Raw genomic sequence first — 22,420 nt, 5'->3', positions numbered from 1 at the left:
ACAAAGTGGTGTACACGTGAGAAGTGGAACCAAAATCATACATGATTCTGAACATTTTTTTACAAATAAATAACTGAAAGCGGGGTGTGTGTGTGTGTGTGTATGTGTGTGTGTGTATATGTGTGTGTGTGTGTATATATATCTATCTATCTATCTATCTATCTATCTATCTATCTATATATATATATATATATATATATATATATAGATAGATAGATAGATAGATAGATAGATAGATAGATAGATAGAGATATATATCTATATATATCTCTATCTATCTCTTGGAGAACGCACGGCTGCCGTGAATACTCAGAACAAGACCTCTGAGTGAAAAACTGGATTACATCTGGAGCGGCTAGCTCGAATACCACTTTGAGCGCAAATTGGATCAAATCTTGGGAAGTGCACTGCGGTCGTGAGTTCTCAGAACCTGCTCTTTGAGCAGTTTGGATAACATCATAGAAAGCTCACGGCTCTCCAACGGGAGATTGAGAGACCAGTGTTGGACTGTTAGAACAGCTTTGAAATTCATATGAGTTGTTCGCACTAAAGTAAAAACCATCATCACTTCATGCGGAGACCCCTTCGGCGCCAGCTGTGGCCTCAAGGCTGGAGCTGAACAAAAACCCCTGATAACGACTGTGTTTAGACTGTTCCCCCCCCATTCCATGCAAGGCCACCTGGGTTGGCTGGAAGACTGTTTACTTAGCCTGGCAGGGCGAAGGACACTGTCTCAGCTGAACTCTGGACACACACACACACACATACACTGATATGCACACACTGATCCCCCCTCCCTTTCCAAACGTCTTCGATGCTTGTGCCCTACCGGCGAAGATGGCAGTTGACTGGACCAGCGCAGCCATGCTGCAGGACCGGATGCGCTGTCTACACCGGCTCTCTCTTACCCTTACCCGCCCCTGTTGCTTGTCTTGTGTTTCTATGGTGTATTGATAGTCATGTGCTTTTTGTGCTGAGGTGTTTTTTCTGTTATCAAACTGTTCTCCCACTAGGAGCTCAGTCTGAGTGGAGTTTTTTTTTCTCCTCCTCTTACCTCATGTTATGTATTTTCGTTGTTTTTTTTTCCTATCAGCCTACCTTTCTGACATGTCTCCCCAATGTGATGTTTGTGTAAAGTTGGTCAGAAGGTCCCTTTGTAAGTGTGCATGAGCCATTAGCATGCTGCCTCCTGTAAATCTAATTTCCTTCGGGATTAATAAAGTATTCTGATTCTGATTAAGTCAACAATAACTACATAAATTGCAAAAAAAAACCATGCAATAAACAAGAAAAAAAAAGAAATTCGTTTTTTTTTTTTTTTAAACATATATTTCTAATTAGAGAAATTCAAGAGGTTTATCCCTCAGAACTGTAAATACAAAAAAAGTTGCACAAAATAGTTTCCAACAATAGGAAATTTATCCTGAGTGTCTTCATAGTGTTATTTTTAAGATACGCCATTTTTTATATACTGCAGGAAAAACGAAAATAAATATTATAATGCAAATTTGCAAAAAGAAAAAAAACCCCAGCATGTGCATCAAGTATTTCCAGCAGTGCAATGCAGAAACTATTTAGAAAAGCATGAAGTCAAACATGACTTTTAAAAACACCAGTGTAGGCTTAGAAGGCCCCAAAGGTAAAAAAGTAAATTTTTCGCAAAAATGACGTCACTTCCGGTTTGGGGCAGGTAATGGCAGACATGCAATAGTTTGCGCTGACGTCTATTCCAACCTAGGAAGTTTTATGAACAGCTGATGTGTTTCTGGAATATTATATTTTTGTTGCTGCAAGTGCTTTCTGTGCAGTTTTTGCAAAGCTTTATGTGGAAGGAAACTGTGACTTTGGACTGGCATAATATGTAAGAACAACTCCTCCGGTTTCACATGCAAAAAAATTATCTTACGTGGTTCCAGTTCTACGGGGATTTAAAAATAGTTGCGCAAAACAGAGCGTGCCCGCTCCAGAGGGTTTTAAAGGGTTAATGTGCGCAGTGAAGGATTCCAGTTCTTGTGTTTGGGTTTTGACCCAGGTGGTAAGGCAGAGGTCTAACCGTGTGCAAATCTGATTGTGGATGAAGTTGGTTTGGTCTTCCACAGAGCTGTCTTCTCTGATTTCATCTGGATCCATGGTAAGTTTCTGGACCTTGTCGGTGAAGTCGAAGGGGTTCTTGATGTGATGTGGGGGTATTCCCCACAAGAGGTGCTAGGATGGTAGCAAGGTGTTTCGAAATGTTGTAAGTGGCTGAGTTTATGCTGCTTACAATGGGTCTGAGTGGCACCCCTTCTTTGTGGATCTTAGGAAATCCGTAAATGCAGGGTTTGGCATCCCCGGGGTATAGGCGATGATATTTGGGGCGGTCAATGATTTTGTCCTTTTCAAGTTCTTGAAGGCAGGTGATAACTTTGTTTTTGTAGCTGCCTGTGGGGTCTCGCTTTAAGGCTTCGTAGGTGTTGATATCACTGAAGAGAGAAGTGATCTTTGTGTGGTAATCCGTTGTGTTTAGAACCATGGTGCACCTTCCTTTGTCATCTGGTAATATGATGATGTTGTGGTCTTTGCTCAGGGAAGCGATGGCCTTCTATTCTTGTATGGTGAGGTTCGACGGAGGGCTTTGGCACTGGAGATGGTGGCTGAAACTTTCATCCTTGGCTCATGTGATTAGGTAGAGGATCATTAGGGGGTCCATTGTCTCTCTCGGTGGGTTACTCCCACAGGGCTTAAATCTGGGACTCTAAACCATTTGACCCTAGAACTGAAGAAGCTTCTCGGATGAGAGGTGAAACGTCTTCAGGCAACTTAAAGAAGTCCAGACACTTTTCTTTCCAAGCTCCTTAGCTCCTGCTCAGTCACTAATTACCATTACTGTACTTTTATTACAAGTATTATACTGTAAAAGCAACAGGCTGCTCTCTGCTTCAGCTTCTGTGCAGAGCTGATTATGAAATATCTTCAAACAACAGCAAGTTTTCAGTCTCTTGCCACATCTGTAAAGACAGCAACACCAAATTTAAAAAAAAGAAGCTTGTACTTCAGTAACTCCTCATTAATTAGTAACTAACAATCAAACTGTAGAACTGGAAAAAATGTAAGGGAACTTCAGATCCTGGGTGGGTGAGAGAGAGAAGTATCAGTTTTATTTTAGATTTGAAAAATAAAATTTATATTTCAGTTTGTGATGATTCAATTCAATTTCTATTCAATTCAATTTTATTTATATAGCGCCAAATCACAACAGCAGTCGGCTCAAGGCGATTTACAGGGCTTTGGAGCGTGATGTCACGGGGGTGGGCGTGGAAAGGATTTTGGCCCGATCCACCATTTTGGGGGTCTAAACAAAGCACAAGCGAAAAAGGAGCGAAGTCACACACAACAGCCATGGTTCGTTCTTGCTGTGTGCTCCGCTGCAATGTTCGATTGCACGACTGGCAAGAGAATAAGCTTGAAAAGGGTTTATCTTTTCATTCTTTCCCAACCTGGAAGCAACATGAGGCAGCTCGTGTATCGATGTTACCAAACGAAGGCGTCTAGCCTGGATAGCAGCTGTGAGACGAGCTCCAGTTCTCTTCCATCTCCAAATATCTGTTGGTGCTCCAGACATTTTCATTCCGGTAAGTTCTAAATATGTTCATATCCAGTGTTGGGAAGGTTACTTTTAAAATGTATTCCATTACAGAATACAGAATACATGCCCCAAAATGTATTCTGTAACGTATTCCGTTACGTTACTCAATGACAGTAACGTATTCTGAATACTTTGGATTACTTAATATATTATCATGCTTTTTACAACAACGTGAATGTACTATTGCTGTGTGATTTATTACGATTACTGAAGGTCCGCGACTCTGAACTGTAGTAAAGGGACCTCTGACTAATACGGCGGGGTCCCTGTTGGCTCGTAGCCGAAAAATAGCTTTACTTTGTTGTGTGGGTCAACTTTTCTTGCGAGAGACAGAGAGAGGCGTTGAAAGGCTGCTCCAACAGAACTTATTGTTTTCGGAGGAAAACACGAATACGGTGTACAGTCGAGTCTTAATAGCTTACTTACAACTGGGCTCGTCAGGCTCTCTTCTTGGCTGAAGTGGTTATTATTATATTTACATGCTTCCAGCTCCCGTTTTTCCTCGATGACAACTCGTACCTTTCCACTCCCCTTTTTCTCCCTCCTCGCGCTCACAGACCCATAACGTGTATGGCAGTCCATTCTCCCTGCAACACGGACTACACTGCCCATGATGCTACATTCTTTAGAGCTATGCTTGTAGCATTCTGCCTGTTAGCTTAGCACAACAACAACAACAATGAAAAGGCGCTCTCTCACCCAGGAAACACACAGTCGCAGAGAGAGAGAGAGCGTCGCCCTGTAACCATGGCAACCGTAACGCTGCCGCCTGGAACAACAGAACGTAGCTGTCAAACAAACCCAAACAGTCCTGACCCGCGACAAAATGAAACAGGAAAGTACCGCAGTGTAATCCATTTATTTCAACAAAGTAACTGTATTCTGAATACCACCTTTTTAAACGGTAACTGTAACGGAATACAGTTACTCATATTTTGTATTTTAAATACGTAACGGCGGTACATGTATTCCGTTACTCCCCAACACTGTTCATATCACTCTTTATAGCCTATTAGTTTTATTTTCGATGCGCTCTGAGCTCATAGCAAATTAGAACAAACATCCTACTGAGTGATTTTGCAGAACTACCTTCTATTTATAGAGTTGCTAATTATTTGGCATTATTGCAGCAAACCAGCCTATGAAAAAGATGAAACACATCGGGACTGAGTTCCAGCGCTACACAAGGGACCTGCTTCAAACATACCACCATGCCAATCAGATTACTTCTTCCATGTGAGGGTGAAGAGGTGACCCCCCTGGATAAGATGGTGAAGGTTTGCTGCGTTTGGTGAACAGTGTGATAATAAAACCAGGGAAAAATGAAACCTGCTCCTGTTAAATATTCTTAAGTCTTGTGCTGTATAAATAGCGGTATTTTTTCAAAAGATACAGTAAATAAAGTAATGTTAGTAGTGGGTGATATCATGTAAACACTGTCATGATTTTATGTAAACATTTTGTCACTTGTAAACTATAAATGACTGGATTATACACTGTAACTAATGTGATGTTCTATTAAGTGGTTTTAATTTAAAAAAAAAAAGGCAAAAATTAGTTTGTTTCTTTATTCAACTTTTGAACAGTGGGACTCAGTCAGTACATATTCAGTAAATGCAAATTATTTACACAGCAGTGCACTACAGGCATAAATCTAGTCCCCTGGATAAAACATTATGGCATTATAGCGGTGACAACTCCTCCACAGCAGCAGGTGGGATTTTTCTTTTTTCCTTTTACCTGTCAATACGGATGGTCTGTTTATGTTTTGATCAAGAGCCTTTTTTTGGGCAGCTGAAGAGGAGAAGTCTATCTTATGGCCAACCTCTGACTGTATCTTGGTCACATTATCCAGCAAAACCCAGTATGCAGGTTCATCTGTAACAGTCCTTGTGCCACAGATCAACACTGTTGCTTCTACATTAAACAGAAGAGAAGCGACGTGGGTGCAGGTCTCTGCGACTCCGGCCATACAGGTGCAGTGGGCGGCTTCAACCTTCCCTGTGATGCTCACAGTGACCCAGGGCTGCAATGCTGGTTCATTCAGTCTTTGAGAGTGCAGGACCTGAAACACACACAGGCAAAGTTAATTTAAAGACAAGAACTATGAGCCAAGGCCGACATAAATGTGTTTTATCTACTTTATCATAAATGTAACAAAGTGTTTAGAAATTTGGCACATACATGTAATTTTTCATTTCTTTATGTGTCCATCTATAGAAGGCTGCATGTTATAGTGTAAATCTGCCTGTTCTCTGTCAGAAACCTGCCAGCAGAAAATGAACCTAAAGTATGTAATGCAGGCATGTCATCACTTTAGAGATGGAGAAAGCATAAAGTGACAATTATGAATCACTTAATATGATAAGGAGATTCTGCAGGTCATTAATCAATGTATAAAATTAAAATAAAATGTATTTTTAGTGACACAAGATACAAATATGGAAACAAGATGTATAATTAGAATTATTTATAATAAATATGAGTAAATTATTGCAATTTCTTTAACCATACAGAATAACTAAATCCTTCAGGACAATGTCACATCAATGCACTGAACTCACTATGTTATCCCTCTAACAGAGCCTCCACATGTTCTCACTGTAGTTTCCCCCTCATGAATGAATTTATGCTGCACTAATCTGAATGTTTGCAGGGAAATCAAACGCATTTCACTCGCAGTACTCGAGCTGACTTACCTTTGTTTGAATGACGACTTGTATGCGCTGACTCCACAGACAAGGTACGAAAATATGTCAGGCTACGTCAATAGCGGATGGTCTTCAGGGTTTCTACTCCACGGCCGTATTTCATACGGGTCCACATTTCCAATGCACGCTATTTTCTGCAAGTTCCGCCTCTGAACGAAATCGGTCTCTATACAGTTCATTCTCTTTTGAGCTGCTTTTAAGCATCTTGTAATCATCGTTCCAACACAGTGTGTTTGTTTTGATTTGTAGACCCCGAAAATGGTGCCGCGCTCCCACAATGCATTACGGCGTGACGTCAACTCCAAAGCCCTATATTGTACAGTAGATTGTACAATAATATATACAGAGAAAAACCCAACAATCATATGACCCCTATGAGCAAGTACTTTGGCGTCAGTGGGAAGGAAAAACTTCCTTTTGACAGGAAGAAACCTCCGCCAGAACCAGGCTCAGAGAGGGGCGGCCATCTGCTGCGACCGGTTGGGGTGAGAGAAGGAATACAGGATAAAGACATGCTGTGGAAGAGAGACAGAGGTTAATAACAGACATGATTAAATGCAGAGAGGTCTATTAACACATAGTGAGTAAGAAAGGTGACTGGAAAGCAAAAATTCAATGCATCATGGGAATCCCCCGGCAGCCTATGTCTATTGCAGCATAACTAAGGGAGGATTCAGGGTCACCTGGTCCAGCCCTAACTATACGCTTTAGCAAAAAGGAAAGTTTTAAGCCTAATCTTAAAAGTAGAGATAGTGTCTGTCTCCTGAATCCAAACTGGAAGCTGGTTCCAAAGAAGAGGGGCCTGAAAACTGAAGGCTCTGCCTCCCATTCTACTTTTAAATAATCTAGGAACAACAAGTAGGCCTGCAGTGCGAGAGCAAAGTGCTCTAATTGGGTCATATGGTACTACAAGGTCATTAAGATAAGATGGGGCCTGATTATTTAAGACCTTGTATGTGAGGAGCAGAATTTTGAATTCAATTCTGGATTTAACAGGAAGCCAATGAAGGGAAGCCAATACAGGAGAAATATGCTCTCTCTTTCTAGTCCCTGTCAGGACTCTTGCTGCAGCATTTTGGATTAGCTGAAGGCTTTTCAGGGAGTTTTTAGGACATCCTGATAATAATGAATTACAGTAGTCCAGGCTAGAAGTAATAAATGTGTGAACTAGTTTTTCAGCGTCACTCTGAGACAGGATTCTGTTCTCTTTGTAATTACAGGAGCTGTCCTCAGATTCAGACGTCAGCACCAACCAGTGATAGCAGACAGATCGTCCAATATGTTCACATGTTAACTGCAAATTGATGAAAACAATACAAAGGTTAAAGTACCAAATGTGCTGTCAGTGAAAGCTGCAGCTGTTTTAGTGATATAGTTAAAGACAAAAAGTCACCCATGTAACTGTGTTACTGTATATCTGCATTAACAGGACGTCAGTTTGGTGTTTCAGAGAGCTGCTGATCTCCTGCACAGCTTCTGTTTTAAACACTTGATGTACTCAGCTGCATGAAGAGCACAGCTGATTTTCTCTGACACAATTAAATAAACCCGATGAAGGTCATTTGTACGTCGAACTACAAACTTGTAGTTTGGCATTTTGAAGCAGCCTTCAGAATCTCATGCTGTTTTTGTTCCCGGTGAAATTTTTTTTCTCCTGGATTGAAATAGATCTGTCACGGACCCGGCTCTGGAGGACTCGGGGGTCCGTGAGCAGGATGGACTATTATTAGTATTATTGGTATTATTGGTGAAGTTCCGGTGGCGCCAGTGTCCGGCAGCCTCGCCTCTGTCAGTGCGCCCCAGGGCGGCTGTGGCTACACTGTAGCTTGCCATCACCAGTGTGTGAATGTGTGTGTGTGAATGAGTGGATGATTGTGTATAGTGTAAAGCGCTTTGGGGTCCTTAGGACCAAGTAAAGCGCTATTCAAATACAGACCATTTACACCTGTTGGTGATCAGGGCTCGTCGGGGGAGCTACTTAGGAGAGTGTTGGAGCTCCCACCGGTGCGGGTTCATTGAGTTATCCTACCAAGTTAGTGTGTGTCAGCATATGTCAGTGCTGTTCGTGTATGCCCGCCAGAGTTAGTGTTGACGACTGCTTCTATGGTTTTCCTGCAGGAGGAAGAGTGGTCCAGAAAGGCAGCACACACGGGGTATGCGGAAACACAACAGCGGGGAGCACGAGCACAGACGTTAGAGGGAAGCACACACACGGGATTCAAGGGAACAACAGGGAGTTATTGTGTTTACAGCTTCTCACTGTAAATAAAGAGCACTGGTTGCATCGCAGAGTCTGAGTTTTGGGTCCTCATTCCCCATATCCCCCACAGTCTGCCTACAAGACTGTGACAGAATGAACCCACACCGGTGGGAGCTCCAACACTCTCCTAAGTAGCTCCCCCGACGAGCCCTGATCACCAGGCAGGAACTTCAGGTGTGGCCAGTCCTCCTGCCGGGCCACACCCATCAGGTCCGCATGTGGCTGTTCTCCATCCTCCAGCCACACATGTACACACCCACACCCTGCCTCTACATATAATGAGTGGAACACAGAACACAGCACAGTGCAGAAAGACACACATCCCCAAATAACAACAACGACAATACTAATAATACTAATAATACCAATAATACTAATAATGGTCCATCCTGCTCACGGACCCCTGAGTCCTCCAGAGCCGGGTCCGTGACAAGATCTCAGCCAAACCGATTTTTTCAGGAACAAATAAAACACTGAAATAAACCAAACATTAACATTTCAAAGTTAACTAAGAGACTTATATATCATGTTTAACCTGAGTAGCGAAAGACCGCAGGTGGGAGGGGGTGGGGGTGAAAACGATGTGACGGGAGTCCGCTGTTCTGGCCGGGCTCTAGTGATCCTCAACCTCCCGGTCTACTATGGAGCTAGTGGGTATACATGTACATATATATATACAAAAAACTTGAATCTTACAGTGTTTATTTATCGGATAAAATAAGTTAAATGTCAGCGTTATTATTGTCCGGCCGGAAACAGGCGGTGTCGAAATTCAGAGGCTGCGTCCACCTGAGGACCCGGCCTTTGTGGTCTAAGTGGGCCGGGTCCTCCGAAAGCTGGGTAGACCGGAAATGAGCGACTGTGAAATTGGACGGTCTAGCTTTCAGAATTACGTCACCTGCCGTCTGCTCCTTGCTGTCTAAAATATAACCGGACGCTGGCGTAGATGGTCGAATAAACTGCTGTTTTCACACAGCAGTTTATTCAGCTGTGTGAGAACCCGGAGGAATCCTCCCGAGGGATTAATAAAGTTTTATTTAATCTAAATTAATCTAATAACTTTAATCTCAGCCATACCGATTTACTCACCAACAAATAAAACACAACTAAAGCACTGAAAAAGACCTAGAAAGAATAAGATTTAAAAGTTTTTAGCCACGCTCCTCCGCAATTACCGCATTTGGGTTTTGGACGAAATGCATTCTGGGATATTTAACTGTACCAAGTCCACACAAGTCAACACCGATGCGTGCTCGATAAAATAGGCAGAGCGAGAACCCATCCGGGAATTTTTCATGTTCTCGGCTACTTTGAATTTGAACAGTACTTGGTCTCCAACTGATGACGTATCATGAGTACACGAGAATGCAAGTACGCAGAAGTATGCATATTGAGACAGGCCCCTGATTTGTACGGTCCGACTTTGCACATGCGCAGTAAGGATCGGGGAGTCCTGAGCCGTAACTATCTTTTTATTTTTCGTTTTTTGTCTACCTTATATTGAATATTTCATTATTGCAACCATTTTAAGAGATACTTATTCTTAACATCTTAACAGATACTCTGACCGTAACTATCGTTAAATGCTTTTTGACATTGATTTTTGGCTTCATTTTTGCACAGTGGGAGGAGGTGCTGCCACGTCGTCCATGTTTTCTACAGTCATTGGTTGAAACGTTTGTAGTGATGAACTATTTTTTAACACAAGCTTCAATGCTTCAGAAAGATTTGTATGGTCATCACTAGATAGCAGTAAGGAAGCTCAGCACAGCCACACTACCTTTGCCTTAAGCCGGCTTGAAAAAAAAAAAAAACATAAAGGAACCCGTGGGATACAATAAGTATGATGACTGTGGTTATACTCTTTCTTTCTTTCTTAAGCCTACTTTCTGCTCTGTACATGCGCACTACTTCTTTTTTTTCTTGTTTGATGGGGGTTGGCAACTAACGTTTCTGGTGTATTACCGCCACCAACTGGAACAGAACAATAAAACATGTTCTACTGATACTTATTCTTATTGAAAACAAAAGTCTCATTTCCCTGTACCATTCCCTTGACCTTTTGTTTAATTACTGATTTCATTTCTTTACTCAGCTCCCCACCCACTTCAAACCAGATACTGCATAACATTTAAAATGATTTAACATTCATCAATTTATCAATGATAGCTTCATCAATTATTTCCTAAATATGTACTTTCCAGGTAAATTTTTAACCCAACCATATACCCAAGGGGGATTAGCTCAAAGGGTAGAGCTCTTGCTTAGCATGTGAGAAGTAGTGGGATTGTAAAAAAATCTATTTTAACATTTGCAAGTCATGACTGCAACTGCAGCTTTAGGTTTTCTGAAACTTTTTCCTCATAATAAATGCACTATTCATTTTATCTACAGAAAATTTGAATCTTCTGAATCTTTCTACACCTTCGTTATCATATGTTTCTATCAAGTAGCCATCGAATAACAAGAGCCTGCAGAGACAGGTGGATGTTCACATTGCAGCCAATTTGAGGAGAGTCGCAAGCTCTTTGGCTGATGGTTTGATACTCAAGGTGGGGCTCCTTCCATAAAACGTATGCACAATAAAGTTATTAAAAGTGGGCAAGAACTGATCCTCGGTTTTTTGCCACCACATTTGTGTGTTTTTTCCATTTGAAAAATTCGCTCTTTGAGAACCTGTTTATAAACTCATAAAGAGCAATTTTTACAATCCAGTACAGAAGACTGCATATGGATCTAATCCAGCACACCTGAGGAGAGCAGAAGCAAATGTCGTTTAATGGAAAAAGGAATTAAAATGTTGTGTCTGCATGGTAAACAAGAAAACTCCAGAGCTGTGATACTTGCTCTTTCATAGGTGCATTTATTCTTTCATGTGGTACTTTGATTTTCCAAAGGATAAAGAAATGCTAATTTTGGCAAAATTGATATTGTTCTTTTGTGTCATGCACATTGCCCATGAGAGGACCCCTGAGCTTGTACAGCAGAGGTTTCATAGGGGATGTATGACAACAGAACCTAAAGACTAGAAATTACAAATAACAAGTTACGTTTGCACAATGGCCAGTCTTTTGCACACCCCATTGTCATTGTTGCACTTTTCTATTGCACTGTTGTGTATTTATTGTCCTGTTCTGTCTGGTGTTGCAGTGTCTTTGTTTTTGCAATTGTTGCACACCTGCACTTTCTGTTGTCCTGTGTTGATCGTCTATTATATTTTATATGTAGCACTGTGGTATTGGAGGAACATTGGTTGAAATGGCAATAAAGTCACTTGACTTGACTTAAATATTACACAGTTCAGAAAAACAACTAAAAGAATAGAACTAGAATGAAACACAAAATCTCAAAATATTAAGTAAACCAGAATCCCAAAAGTCCAAAATCACAAAACACTGCGTCAAAGACCCAGTGCAATGACAAGTGACTAGTCTTAAGTTTGAAGCAATCTTCAAACTTAAGACTAGGATTTGGTATTTCAAGTGCACAGTAGTATCAGATGGTAACAAATGATCAGATGGCACCTTCAACCAGGAAAACTCTCTAGGGCGGGGGTCAGCAACCTTTAACACCCAAAGAGCCATTTGGACCCGGTTTTCACGCAAAAGAAAACACTGGGAGCCGCGAATACTTTTTGACGTCTAAAATGAAGATAACACTGTATATATTGTTTTTTTTTTACTTTATGCTTTGTGTGAACAACTAAAGTGTGTTGCTTATTAAATCCACGAAGTGCTAATGAGAAAATTACATTTTATTTATGTAATTAACACATTTTGAACTCTTAAAGAAATATAACAAAAGGAAAGACACCCAGCTGAACTAAAATGATCCATGTAGCAAACAAAAACTGTTGTGAGCCATCCCCTTCATATCGCCTTCTGGCTTTTGGAGCCTTGACCTGACTTTTAAAAAATAATTGGGAAAAAAAGCACTATGCTGCTATAAAATGAAAAATTGATATTTGCAAAATTCTGCCTAAATATGTATTTTACCTGCTTAATGTGTGTGGTGGGGTATCATCTCCAGTGCCGCTGCAGGGGAGGCGGACGCACCTGAGCGGCACCCGCAATCACGCCTCGCTGCCTTAAAGTCTGTGCTCTCTCTGCTGTTGTGTTGTAGGGCTGTGAGCTGAAAAGCTACAGCCGGCTGTATGCATACAGCAACCGTGTGTGAAAAGTGGTCAAGAAAGAGATGCTGAAAAGCATGTTAATGGAAACATCGTCGGGTCTGCCGTGGTATGTTTACAATGGAACTTCTGCTCCTGAACCTCTGTGCACAGCATCTGCAACTCGGGGATGTACAAGTCACTTTCATGTTTACGCAGGACTGTAAGCTGTCATCTATGAGGTGTGAGCGGTGTTTGTTTTCAACATAGTTCACGGTGGAGAATAGCTGCTGACATAATGTGGATCCGAAGATCCATAATTGGCCTACCTGGTGTTGAAAGTCTCGATAAATGCACGGCGTTTTGGTGGGTATACCGGCTTCCGTGAGTGTGACGCTTATTTTGAGCAATGAAAAATAAGAAAATTACAATTTTATTTTTATATTTCAATATCACAATAATCTTCCAATTTAGAACTACAAGTTAAAAAAAAGAACTAAACACAAATAAAATACACTTCAGCTAAATACTTCTAATTTATTTTCCCAAACCACCCGGAGCCGCAGTATAAGGACAAAAGAGCCGCATGCGGCTCCGGAGCCGCAGGTTGCCGACCCCTGCTCTAGGATCTCCCTTGTAAAGACTGGGATACAAGGGTTGGGGCTTGCTGGAAGTGGAGTGACAGAGGCCTGGTTAAGACACGACTGGCTTCCAAGTTCCTGGCTAGCTCTGGCGTGCAATATCAGTCAGTGCTCCCATTTGCTGTAAAATACTCTGGTGTGGCTGGTCTTCCCGTAGCAGGAAATACTGTGCTAGCCAATGGAGAATGCTGCTTATAAGGGGGTTGGATGACAGCATAATCTTCGAACCAGGTAGGTGGTCTTCTCCCTCTATGGGCTGGACATCTGGGGCGTAGCTTGAAGGATTGCTACACATCTTGCTCTTGTATACAGTGACTTGACTGTCAGACACCACTTTCTTCTAAAGGCTGGTATATCATTTGGTACAAGATCTGGAAAACCCACTGTGATATAACTGGTGAGAAATGGTGCAAATAATGTACACTACAATAATGTGTTTTACCACACATGGCACATGACAATACAGTTACAGGGGATTTGAAATGCACGTGTGGGGTTGTGTGTGGTCCTGTGATAAATGGTATAATTCCACTGTAATTATATGCAATTTCAATTCTTTTTTGAAATTGCATATAATTATATTTATCCACAAATACTTAATGGTAGGTACACTAGAACAAAGGGATACCCAAATGTTGATTATGTTCATCTGCATGTAGCGTTTTCAGTGTGAGAATAGATAAAGGGATAGAAAGTCATTTTCTTACAGAGAACAAAGAAATTACTATACTGACATAACTTTTAAGTAATGTATAAGTAAGTTCACAGAAAATAAGAAAGATACATCATATCTTTTATATATCTAAATACTTATAGGATACACTTAATTTTACACATACTTCCCAGTTAAAATGACACAAATTGATGAAATACAATAATATTTGCAATACAACATAAAAATTACAGGTTTCATTTTCTCTTCATGCAGCTAAACAGACTCATCATTTTTAGGACAACAGAGACCATTTAAAACACATTTCACATGGGCAAGTTACAACAGAAACAGCACAGCATTTACTTCACTAATTATCTCATGATGAACAGCCAAGTAAACATCAACAGGCCTTTCAGATTGACCAAGAACGTAGTCTGTGCAGACGTTTTGCTTCTCTTTGTGATCACATGATGGTAATGTTTGGTCTGCAAGTTCACAGATGTTTGCACAGAACAGATAAAGTCAACATTTTTTGCATTATATTAACATGACAACCTTTTCCTCAATTCAATCTTTACTGAACAGCTTGGTTTATTATGTGTACATAGATTTCTAAGTCTTGCTGCATCAGTGGCCTCTTAATGACTTTAATTTAGGTTTCTAGTAAAGAGCCATTAGATTTATGAAACAACAATCAGGAGTTTCTGAAAGGACTCTGCTGCTCTTTATTAAACAGTTTGATTAAAAATTAGAACATGTAAGAAAGTAATATGAACAATTCAAAGAAAGTCTTCTTACATGCTGGCTGCCAAAAGGACCCCCTGATGTCCCTCTGTGGGGGGATACTCCCACTAGGTTTATATCTGGGACTCTCCACCATTTGACCTTAGAACTGAAGAAGCTTCTCGGATGAGAGGTGAAACGTCTTCAAGTAACTTAAAGAAGTCCAGACGCTTTTCTTTGCAAGCTCCTTTGACTATGATGACCTGGATGACTGAGAACCTTCACAGACAAAAGGACATGTTCCACCACATGGAGAAACTACATACTACAGCAAGAATAAAGCTACAGCACTTTTTCTAATTGTTAACCCTCCTATCCTTCACTGCAAGCAATTCATGTTAGAATACTTACAGATTTAAGTACTGTTACAATCAATATGTACATCCTACTAAAACATTTTTTATGGCAAAGGTAAAAGTCGCAAGACCTTTTCATTCTGCCTGGTAGCTCCATCTTCATCATCCTTTGCCAAGTGTCCTTTGACCACTGTTACACCTGTCTCCCTCTCATTTACACACATGTATTCTTTCTTGCCTCTGATGACAATTATTAAAGCTGAATTCTGTGAAGCCTGATCTCAAGCTTTCGAAGTTTGACCTAGCATTGTTCAGATCCTCTGTGCTTCTCACTGTCTCCAAAAGGACACACAGTATGGGTTTGCTGATCCTCAATACGTTTGTATTATGGATAAAAGACTTTCCATACTCCTCATATTTCAGTGGTTTAATAGTTGGTGAGATTGGGATTTTTCTTTTAGATGACAAAACCTAGCAAAAGAATGTCCACACTATGCACAACGACAGTGTTTAACTCCAGCATAGATAAGCTTATGCAAATTTAAGATGCTAATCTGAGTAAAACTTTCTACACTGATGACAAACGCTTTAATTCCAGTATGAATAATCTGATGCTTTTTAAATATATTGACACAAGTAAAAAACCTTTCAGCACTGACCATATAAAAACTATTTAACTTCAGTGTGGATTAATTCATGATGTTTTAAAGTATCTATGCGACCGAAAGCCTTTCCACACTGACCACAGACAAATGGTTTAGCACCAGTGTGAATGAGTTTATGTTTTTTTAAAACCCAAATGTCAGGAAAAGCCTTTCCACAAAGATCACAGACAAATGGTTTAACACCAGTGTGGACGAGCTGATGCGTTTTTAAAACCCTCATGTAAGTAAAAGCCTTTCCACATTGACCACAGACAAATAGTTTAGTGCCATTGTGGACGAGCTGATGTTCTTTCAAGGAACTCCTGTGACTAAAAGAATTCCCACACTGATCACAGTTGAATGGTTTAACTCCAGAGTGGGTGAGCTGATGTCTTTTTAAGGTGCCATTCTGAGCAAAACACTTTCCACACTGATCACAGCTGAATGCTTTGACTCTAGTGTGGGTGAGCTGATGTTTTTTTAAGTTGCCATTCTGATTAAAACACTTTCCACACTGATCACAACTGAATGCTTTAAATCCAGTGTGGATGAGCTGATGTTTTTTTAAGCTGCCATCCTGAGTAAAAAACTTTCCACACAGATCACAGCTAAATGCTTTAAATCCAGTGTGGGTGAGCTGATGTTTTTTTAAGCTGCCATTAAGAGTAAAAGCCATTCCACACTGATCACAACAAAATGGTTTAAATCCAGTGTGGATGAGCTGATGTTGTTTTAAGCTGCCATTATGAGAAAAAGCCTTTCCACACTGATCACAGCTGAATGGTTTAATGCCAGTGTGGGTGAGCTGATGTTGTTTTAAGCTGCTATTACGAGTAAAAGCCATTCCACAATGATCACAGACAAATGACTTAATTCCAGCATGGATGAGTCGATGACTTTTTAAACTCTCCTTACGAGCAAAAGCGTTTCCACACTGATCACAGATAAATGGTTTAGCACCAGTGTGGATGAGGCCATGAGTTTTTAAACTATCCACGTGAGCAAAAGTCTTGCCACACTGATCACAGACAAATGGTTTAGCACCAGTGTGAATGTGCTGATGTTTTTTTTAAGGCACACTTATAAGTAAAAGCCTTTTCACAATGATCACAGGCAAATCGTTTAATGCCAGTGTGGATGAGTTGATGACGTTTCAAACCCTTCATGTAAGTAAAAGACTTTCCACACTGATCACAGCTGAATGCTTTAACTCCAGTGTGGATGAGCTGATGTTTTTTTAAGCTGTTTTTCTGAGTAAAAGACTTTTCACAGTGATCACAGGTAAACCTGTCCCCAGTGTCAGTGCGCCGGCATCTTCTGGGTTGCTTCATAGTAGTAAAAGTCTTTTCCATGGGAATCACAACTGGCCCATCTGTATTAGCTGGTGTTGGGTGGTTTTTGTTGAGGTCATCAATGTGCCGAGGTTTCACCATGCTTTCCCCCTTTTGTATAATGACAAAGAACCAAAACAGTGGTTATGAAACTACGAAACCTACAAAAAGTACAGATTATGATACATTGCGTAATTCAGATCATGCGCATCCCCATGAGTAAAAAAAACAAAAAAAATATTATGTATGTATGTGTATATATATATATATATATATATATATATATATATATATATATATATATATATATATATATATATATATATACACATATATACACACACACACACACACACACACACACACACACACACACACACACACACATATATATACACACACATATACATATATATATATATTAGGGGTGCAACGATATTCGTATCAATATTGAACCGTTCGATACAGTGCTTTCGGTTCGGTACGCATATGTATCGAACAATACAACATTTGTAATTTATTTTATCAATTTTCCTTCTGACGATGCTGTCTGTGTTGAGCGCTCAGTGAATCTGTGTTCGACTACTCCGCCTAGGCTGCACTGTCGAGCGCAGATCCACTGAGCGCTCAACACAGACAGCATAGTCAGAAGGAAGAGCGCAGGGCAAGCTAGCGAGACAGAAGTTAAGCTCTACTTGCAACATTCAGATCTGGCGTTTGGAATTATTTTGGTTTTCATGTGACGTATGACCCTGAAGGTAAGCGAGTCATGGACTAAAGTAAAACAGTATGTTGGATGTGCCATGCAATGCTCAATTACATTGGTGTGAACTAGTGTGTTAGCGCAGTTAGCTCGTTAACGTGTTTGCCGTCTAGCCCCATGCACGGAGCGATCGGCGGTAGCTCGTTAACGGAGATTTGCCGTGTTGTGGCGTTAAGGTCATTTCAATGAGATTAACCTGAAAGCACTAGTGGGAACACAACGAATATGACTGCACATTTACGCCGACATCATCCTAGTGCAAAGACAAAAACAACAAGCATGCTACTAACTTTAGCCGAGTCATTTAGACAGCTGTTAGCACATGATTCTCCTTATGCTGCTGAGAATATAGCCCAGAAGAAGCGGATAGTATAGCTTTTATTTTGGAAAGAGACATTTCTCTGTAATAAACTCTCTTTTCCAAAGATGAGTGATTCCTCAATCAGATACAGGGCTTGCAATATCGCTAGCCCGACGTCCCGCAGCTAGCGATTTTTTCAGTCGGGCTACCAAAATCTATCTCTTCCCTGCCCGTCGGGCTATTGTAGGAAAAATATATGTCAATGCTTTTGCATTCTTTCAGAAATGTAGCTGGGTAATTATGTCATTGGCATCGGTGAGCCACTGTCAATATGTGACATATTATAATCGCGTTTGAATTTGCGCTTGTTTTTTTGCTTTCACTTTGCAATTGTGCGAACTGTGTATAGAGAGCGACAGCACTGATCTGTGAGTGATGATAATTTGTACACCAATTCCTCTGACATCGTCTTATTAATCGTTAGCTTACTATGCAAACATGACAAGTGAAATCTCCCGCAGCAAGCTTAAACATGTGAGAGGTTGATCGCGCAGAGAATCGCTGAGCTTATGTGAGTGAGCGTGTAAAAGCATTTCAGTTCTGCTGAGCCAAATAAGACAGGTCAGGGTGAAGAAGTGACAGCCAAAGAAAAGCTTACCACAAAACGGAGAAGTTATGACAAATCAGACTATAAGGCAAAAAGAAAGTGCAGCTTTATGGTTTCATGGACAAAAGAATTTCTGTGGCTGCAATATGATGAGCTAAATAACCAGGGCTGCACATAAGTGGTCCGCAGGTGCGCATTCGCTGTCAAAATAAAAAACACGCACAAGGGTTAGGGTTAAATTTAAAAACTGTACTTTTGAGTTAAAATATATATTTATAATTTTAATAAATGACAAATTAAAAAGGCATGAACATTTTTTTTGTATCGAAAAAATATCGAACCGTGACACCAAAGTATCGAACCGAACCGAACCGTGAATTTTGTGTATTGTTGCACCCCTAATATATATATATATATATATATATATATATATATATATATATATATATATATATATATATAACATACACACACACACACACACACACACACATAAACTCAAAAGTACAGTTTTTAAATTTAATGTTGCTGAAACAACAAAGTAATAAAAAATAAATCTATCTGATCGAGAAATCACTCATCTTTGGAAAAGAGAGTTTATTACAGAGAAATGGCTCTTTCCAAAATAAAAGCTATACTATCCGCTTCTTCTGGGCTATATTCTCTGCAGCATATTAAACATATCAGGTCCCCATAAGGAGAATCATGTGCTAACGGCTGTCTAAATGACTCAGGTAAAGTTTGTAGCATGCATGCTTGTTGTTTTTGTCTGCTTCCACTTGTCTTTGCACTAGGATGATGTTGGAGTAAATGTGCAGTCATATCCGTTATGTTCCCACTAGTGCTGTCAGCGTTAATCTCATTGAAATGACGTTAACGCCACAACACGGCAAATCTCCGTTAACGAGCTACCGCGGATCGCCCCGTGCGTGGGGCTGGACGGCGTCAACACGTTAACGAGCTAACTGCGCTAACGCAGTAGTTCCCACCCATGTAATTGAGCATTGCGTGGCACATCCAACATACTGTTTTACTTTTGTCCATGATGCGCTTACCTTCAGGGTCATACGTCACATGAAAACCAAAATAGTTCCAAACGCCAGATCTGAATGAGGGTGGGGGACATTTGCAACATCTCCTTGCAACATTTGCCATCTTTCAAGGAGAGCTTAACTTCTGTCTCGCTAGCTTGCCCTGTGCTCAGTGAATCTGCGTTCGACTACTGCGCCTAGGCTGCACTGTCAATCGCAGATCCACTGAGCGCTCAACACAGACAGCATCGTCAGAAGAAAAGTTGATGAAATAAATTAAAATTTTTGTATTGTTCGATACATATGCGTACGGAACCAAAAGCGCTGTATCGAACGGTTCAATATCGATACAAGTATTGTTGCACCCCTAATAAATATATATATATATATATATATATATATATATATATATATATATATATATATATATATATGTGTGTGTGTGTGTGTGTGCGCATTTTCGCCCTTTGGATTAATGAACAGTGTTTCAGACTCTAGTGAATGACGTGCTATGGGACTTCTTAAATCACTTTGCTGGACGATATACTCATTTTCTCTAAGTCACTAGAGGAGCATCAGAACCATATACGAGCAGTGCTGCAGAGCCTCCTCGAGAATATGTTTTTGTAAAGGCAGAAAAGTGGGAGTTTCATGCTAAAACTATTGCTTTTCTGGGGTATGTGTTATTAGGAGTGCAGGTGAAGACGGACCCTGCAAAAGTGAGAGCAGTCACGGAATGGCCTGTTCCAAGTAGAGCAGGGCGATATGACCAAAAATATTTATCACGATATACATTTGAAAATTTGCGATAACGATATAACTGATGATATAATTGACACAAGACAAAATACTTTTGTCTTTACAGACTGAACCTGACCGGGCACTGGGCCAGCTGTTCCCGAGGCTGCCCGGTCCAAGGTGCCAGACCCCCTTCCCCCCGCCCGGCTGATTGAGCACCTGAATCAAGGACCTTGTACTTCCTGTGTCTACACCTCGCCCGCGAACAGTAAGGCAAACGACTGTCATGCTTTTCCCGGACATTTTCCCCAAGCTTTATCACTAAAACCACTCTCCTCTTGTTGCAGCGTGCAGAGACTCCCAGTGCATTTCCCGCAGCCTGTGCCTTTCCTCTATGCTCACGAGAATGGACTTTCTATGAAGATTTAAGTTTGCCAATTATTCATTAGAAAGCTAGTTATTGTTTCAAGTTTGGTTCCCAAGCAGACAGGAAAACCTTAGTCCATTATTTCGTGACTCATATCTACACGTTTTTGCTTTTTGAAAATGAAATAAAGTTTTGTTTGTTTTTTCACGTTTACGGGGTGTATGTGTGGGTCCCACATTTGAGTCCTCCAGTTAACTGGCCTGGGCCGTGACAACAGAAATGTGAGATGGTTGAGAATTTACACCTGTGTACTGTTATACTTTAGATAGCAAGGAGCAGAAAGCTGAGTTTATTCAACTCCCCGGACAAAGCTTGTGTTGCAAAACTGAAGGCTAAACCCTCCAATTTCACAGCCGTTCGCTTCACCTACACACAGCTGGACTCGCCCCACTTAAAACACGAAGGCCAGGTCCTCAGGAGGATGCAGTCTCTGACTTTAAGCATGCCTGTGTCAAGTGTTCAGGAACCAGAACGCACTCATGAGAAGTATGGTTCTTAGAACAAGAAGGTATAAGTGGACAAGGGATGAGAACAGGAGACTGTTGGAATGCTACTGTGCAAGTAATCCTGGTAGAAGGGGTATCATGAAGAGGCTGTGGGACCTATGGAGTCTTCTGACACCAAACATTTAGACCAGAGGTTACAAACAGGTCGGCCGCAGTGGACCTGGACTGGACTGCTAGAGCAGAAAGTTATGTTTTAATACATGACAGGGCTCTTCTGGATAGAGACCCTGGTCAGGAGTCAAAGTCCCAATCTGAAATACCAAAGGAATCTTTTTTTTTTCCACTTTCTTAAAATTTCTGATATATACCTTTACATACATTACCATTCAAATGTTTTTGTGATTGATTGCAATTCAAGTCTTTCAAGTCCAATGATTAGCTTAAAATTGTACAAAGGTAAGTGTTGAACTGCTAGAGGTTTAAAATAATAATAGGGCTGGGTATCGTCACTGATTTCTATAGCTGACTCGATTCTGATTTACAAGGTCCCTATTCAGCTTCTATTTATTTTATTTAATACAGTAGCTTGCAAAAGTATTCGGCCCCCTCTGCACATCACTCTGAACACACCATCCCCACTGTCAAATATGGTGAATCATGCTCTGGACATCAGCGGGGACAGGGAAGCTGGTCAGAGTTGATGGGAAGATGGATGGAGCCAAATACAGGGCAATCTTGGAAGAAAACCTCTTGGAGTCTGCAAAAGACTTGAGACTGGGGTGGAGGTTCACCTTCCAGCAGGACAACAACCCTAAACATAAAGCCAGGGCAACAATGAAATGGTTTAAAACAAAACATATCCATGTGTTAGAATGGCCCAGTCAAAGTCCAGATCTAAATCCAATCGAGAATCTGTGGCAAGATCTGAAAACTGCTGTTGACAAACGCTGTCCATCTAATCTGACTGAGCAAAGAAGAATGGGCAAGAATTTCAGTCTCTAGATGTGCAAAGCTGGTAGAGACATACCCTAAAAGACTGGCAGCTGTAATTGC

The 22,420-nt window shown here is 40.8% G+C and overlaps 1 protein-coding gene across 1 annotated transcript; it reads right to left on the bottom strand.

Annotated features, from left to right (window-relative positions):
- Positions 1-15,411: 15,411 nt before the first annotated feature.
- LOC120718551 (zinc finger protein 708-like) lies at positions 15,412-16,789 on the bottom strand (the record flags this gene model as incomplete). Its single annotated transcript, XM_040007088.1, has 1 exon — positions 15,412-16,789. A coding segment is annotated over one exon (1,041 nt), but the record flags the coding sequence as incomplete, so codon positions are not given.
- Between the last annotated feature and the right edge of the window lie 5,631 nt (positions 16,790-22,420).

This window comes from Simochromis diagramma, unplaced genomic scaffold, assembly GCF_900408965.1.
Source record: "Simochromis diagramma unplaced genomic scaffold, fSimDia1.1 OVJJ01000531.1, whole genome shotgun sequence".
Classification (NCBI taxonomy): domain Eukaryota; kingdom Metazoa; phylum Chordata; class Actinopteri; order Cichliformes; family Cichlidae; genus Simochromis; species Simochromis diagramma.
This window is presented reverse-complemented; position numbering and strand designations above follow the sequence as displayed.